General features: G+C 38.8%; 1 protein-coding gene across 1 annotated transcript; it reads left to right on the top strand.

Moving 5' to 3' along the window:
* Positions 1-351: 351 nt before the first annotated feature.
* Positions 352-4,915, top strand: kmt5aa (lysine methyltransferase 5Aa). The gene is made up of 7 exons (XM_042060506.1): positions 352-629; positions 1,164-1,284; positions 1,501-1,696; positions 1,808-1,895; positions 2,096-2,155; positions 2,247-2,437; positions 4,114-4,915. Exons 1-7 carry the CDS (start codon positions 621-623, stop codon positions 4,322-4,324), a joined length of 876 nt encoding a protein of 291 aa, XP_041916440.1. The 5' UTR covers positions 352-620; the 3' UTR covers positions 4,325-4,915.
* Positions 4,916-5,173: the final 258 nt, after the last annotated feature.

The raw sequence follows: 5,173 nt of genomic DNA, 5'->3' as shown, positions 1-5,173 counted from the left end.
CCTTCTCCAGGAAATGACGTAAACTGCTTGGTCCTTCAGATACCAAGATTAGGCTACTTTAGTTGAGCCATGCTAGTGAGGTCAAAATCTCCATTTAACATTTAATTTACTTACATTTTCCACAACTAGAGGATCATTCATCTATTAAAATGAGATTTGTGAAAATAATTATGCGTATGAAATATTATTATATACATGTTAATTTGGCCAGAGTCTGTGAAGTATCACATAAAAATGTTGATGCCTCAACCCGCGACCGCTGATCCACTACCATCTGCTACCCTCTCTCCAGCGGCGCCCCCTGATGGACACTCACTGCAGTGCTGCTGATGTAAACATACCGTAGCTGTTCTTTAAATGTTCACATGCTCTCCGCCCGTGAATGAGTTGAGCTCAGAACATGGCGGCACGAAAACTGTGAAAACTGTTACTACAACGGAACCTCAAACACAACCAATGAAATTATCTCATTTTGGTCCAGAAAATAGGTGAAGCTCTGTGGGATGTCTTTCTTTTATCTCTGGAACACATAAAACAGCAGCACAGAGGGCGTATTAGGCTAATAAAGTGAACCGGGACTCTTCTACTCCGGAGAAAAGGGCAGGGAAAACAAGGCTGACATGAACGGGGTACGTGACATCACCTCAGACATTTGGCACTGTGATGTTAGTAATAGGCATAACGCTATAATGGACTGTAACTGTAAGTTACTAATGTTGGCAGCTCGAACTTGTCTTCTGACATGAACATTAACCAACTCTGATGTGACATTAACCACTTTGAACGCGTTTAAATTAAGCCTCCCCTAGGATTACGCTTCCTTAAACGTGTCTCTTTGATGCATAGTAAACGATTTCCTTGTCTGTAGACTCCAATTTAAATATTATGCAATGTAAAGCCGAAACGGCAATTACATTGATATGAAGGGGTTAGCTTTCGACCTCACAGAACTAGCTTGCTAGCAAACAATTAGCTAGAAATAATAAGGCCCGGATGTTGTGGGCGTGTTTACAAGTGTTCCTCAGGAGGCGGATGGCCTTCAGCATAAGTAAATAGTTGTTTTGCTCTGGTGTTTTAAACTATTCCGCGATAGTTTGTCAATAGACTGTTTTGCCTTTAATCTGTTTATTTTTAGTCCATTTTCATAGTATCTTTTCTTTCAGGACATCTTATGCAATGGACATTCTACACTCCCAAATTACCTGCTCCATTGCAACAGTAAATCATCACACGAGGAAGTAGTTATCATAGAGGGCAAGTCGCAAACGCAAGGAGAATGTATAGGTAAAATGTTTTGCATCTACACACCAATTCAAAGTACAAATAAGCTATTGAAAACATTGATAACTTTAATTTCTAAATATGGCGAGTTAAGCCATAACGTGTGAATAAATATGGAAATGATTAATTATTTGACTATTTAGTTTAATACATACCCAGTAGCTGGGCTAGTCTTTTCTGAGTTGCAGAATGTAATTCTTTCCTTTTCTTGTACTGCAGGTAGAAGGCATGCTATCGTGAGCCCTGACTCGGGTGGGATCAACGAGCATGAGCGTGAGGTGTGGCCATGTGAAGGCGACAGGCTTCCACTACAGTCCTACCCCTCTGTGGAGGTGACGGCAGGTCAATACGCTTCTCGTCCCTTCAACCACAGCAGAGGCCGCAAAATGAAAGTCAAGAAATTCTCCCAGAGAAGGTAGGGACAAATATCTGTGTTCAGATGATTTATTGTGGATGACTGAGGATGAATCACTATTCTGTATAGTTACCCTGTTGTTTTTATAAGATGTTGAATCGCTCTTTTCAGCGAAGAGAGAAAAAACTCCACAAATCGCAAGGTCACAGATTACTTTCCTGTAAGGAGAAGTTCCAGGAAAAGCAAGACTGAATTGGAGGTAAAGTATATTTGAGTATTTGAGTGAGTCCATCCATCCATGCAGAGTGACTAATTCAATCTCAGATTTGTCTATTGTGCTTCAGCTCACGTTATCCGTCTTCTCAGGATTGTTGTGGAAAGATAATGTGTGGTTTTATTAACATGCAACAACTGAATTTTTTGTTAAATATAACCTTCAGCTAATGTTTTTCTCTCCAGTGTGAAGAAAAGAAACACATAGATGAACTAATCTTGAAGGGGATTGAGAATGGCATGACGGTAACATTTACAAACTCACCTTCAACCAACTTGCAGTATGGTCAACGAAATATGCTAATCTAAGAGACACATTACAATTTTTTCCACCTAGGTTCAGCACATAGAAGGCAAAGGACGAGGTGTCTTCGCAACACAAAACTTTCAGAAGGGGCAGTACGTGGTGGAGTACTATGGCGACCTGTTACAAATTACCGACGCCAAGAAAAGGGAAGCTATGTACTCCCAGGACCCCTCCACTGGCTGCTACATGTACTACTTTCAACACCTGAGTAAAACATACTGGTAAGTCTTATCTTCGTACTCTTTCAGTAGCTTCTGTCCCTTCTACAGGCCATGCATGCATGCAGAACATCAGAGAGGTTGGTGTTTCGACAAGTTGGTGAAATGGGTTCTTTCTGCTACTGTTAAAAGACAATTGTCATCATGACATCAGTCTAGTATCATATTTATTTATTTTTTAGAATAATTGCTTTTACTCACTGTATAGACCTGCATAGATCAGGTGTGCCCAAATTCTTCCCCGTCAAGGGCCAAAAATGAATCGGGGTGGAGAGCCGCGGGCCAAAACTAAATGTTCATGTCGCTGACCATTAAATTGAAATGCAAAATTAGAATGCAAAAAGGTAGAAAACAGTTCATACGGAAAGTATTCACTTTTTCCACTTTTTGTTATGTTTCAGTCTCATCTTAAAATGGATTCAATCCATTTTGTTTCTCATCAATCTACAGACAATACCCCAACATTCCACAAAATAACAGGTGTTTGGAGTGTTTTGTAAATTTGTAAAAAATAAAAGACTGAGATATTCCATTCACATAATTATTCAGACCCTTTGTTATGACTCTTGTCATTGAGCTCTGCATCCTACTTCTATCAATGGTCCTTGAGATGCTTCTACAACTTGATTGGGGTCTACCTGTGCCTAAATTAATTCACTGGACATTATAAGGAAAGGCACACATCTCTTTATATAAGGTCTCACAGTTGATGGTGTATGTCAGAGTGAAAACCAAGCCACGAGGTCGAGAGAATTGTCGGTAGACGAGCCATTTTCCCAAAAAGCACCTGGACGACTCTCAGACCATGAGAAGTAAAATCATCTGGTCTGATGAAATGAAGACTGAACTATTTGGCCACAGTTCCCAACGGTGTTTGTGGAGGAAACCAGGCACTGAGCTGCACTAATGTTTGTCCTTTACGCTTCTCTTATCCTCTCAAAGAGATGTGTGCCTTTCCATTGATAGAAGTAGGATGCACGCACCAGAGCTTAATTATAAGTGTCATAACAAAGGGTCTGAATACTTATGTAAATGGCATATTTTAGTCTTTTATTTTTTATAAATTTACAAAACTCTCCAAACACCTGTTTTTTGTGGAGTGTTGGAGTATTGTGTGTAGATTGATTAAAAAAATGCATTGAATCCATTTTAAGATGAGTCTGAAGCATCAAAATGTGGAAAAAGTGAAGTGTTGTGAATACTTTCCGTATGCACTGTCATTTTTAAGAAATAAAGGACACTACTCTTTACTGTGCTTGTCTTTGCACTGAGTTTACAGTACTTTTATTAATATTGTGAAATTATTGAACATCCATATGGCTGTTTTAAGGAGTAGAAATATACAGTGTATCTGAAGCAATCAAAATCTTTGAAGAAAAGCATATGAAGCAATTCTATGTCTTTTTGAAGGAAGTTATTTGCATGAATATGAATTAATAATTAATATAGAATACAACATGCCCCTATGGGACAAATTACATGAAATGACAATTACATTTTAGCGTAATGCTCTACATAATGTTGATGTTAAAACTTGTTATTTTTTACATTTTTGTTTGTCCCCAAGTTACCATTAGCTCAATGTTATTTTCTGTGCCACCGAAAATGTCCTAGGAACACATGTTTTGTTTATGCCGTTGAAAGGGTCTATAACAAAAAGTATGTGTCCTTTCTCTTAGTGTGGATGCCACTAGTGAATCTGGCAGAATGGGAAGACTGATCAACCACAGCAGAAATGGCAACTGCCACACCAAACTTCACGATATCAACGGCATACCTCACCTCATCCTTGTAGCCTCCAGGGACATCGACAAGGGCGAGGAGCTTCTTTATGACTACGGTGACCGCAGAAAGTCCTCCATCGCTGCTCACCCTTGGCTCAAACACTGAGGGGTCCAAAGGGAATTCCCAACACCTGGTTTCTTAATAGAGTTTTTAATGTAATTATTGCCTTAGGGATCAGAATGTGTAGACGATGGTGTGTTGGTGGGTAGTAGCAACTCACCTTTAGATGAAGGTACATATTCAAAATGTCCTACATTATTTCTTTTAAAATATTTATCCTATGCTCCTGAGACATGCTAGTTTTTTTTGGGGACACATTTCTTTTTGTACATTTTATATATGAGTAGATCAGTGCTTCCAAAGCATGCGGTGGTAGTCTAATGTTCTGTGTTTTTATAAAGATTTTCTTAATCTAACCTGTAATACATGTTTAGCAATAACAATGTCTGGTGTCCAAACATCAGTGAGACACAGAGAGATGCAAGCAAACCCTTTTAACTGCTTCACACAAACTGGAATGTCTTATCCACCTGGAGATGTGTGGCTCCTTTTGCTCTGTGTGTAGTGTCACAAAACCTGAGTAAATCTTTAGCTCTTAACATAGAACGCTGTTCTGTTCCAGAACCCTGCACCTTGTATGTCAATGAATCTTTATGCTGGTGTAGAGGGATTAGTAAATAAATTGTTTTTATGTAAGATGCGTTTTGAGATGAGATGACTTTTCTGTCTTTAATGAAAGATAACCTTCAAGGAAATTCTTGACAAAATATGTAATAAACCCCCTATATAGCAGAAGCCTTTGTGGTATCATCTTTGGACATGCCAAAGATGTTATAACTTTGGTCAGGTCATGCTCCCTCAAAAACACATTAATAGCTCATAACTACAAAACATTAACTCATTAAAGACCTTCAAGTTTTAGTGTAGTTGATCTGTTTCTGTTTCAGAAGTCAG

This window comes from Alosa sapidissima, chromosome 13, assembly GCF_018492685.1.
Source record: "Alosa sapidissima isolate fAloSap1 chromosome 13, fAloSap1.pri, whole genome shotgun sequence".
Classification (NCBI taxonomy): domain Eukaryota; kingdom Metazoa; phylum Chordata; class Actinopteri; order Clupeiformes; family Clupeidae; genus Alosa; species Alosa sapidissima.
This window is presented reverse-complemented; position numbering and strand designations above follow the sequence as displayed.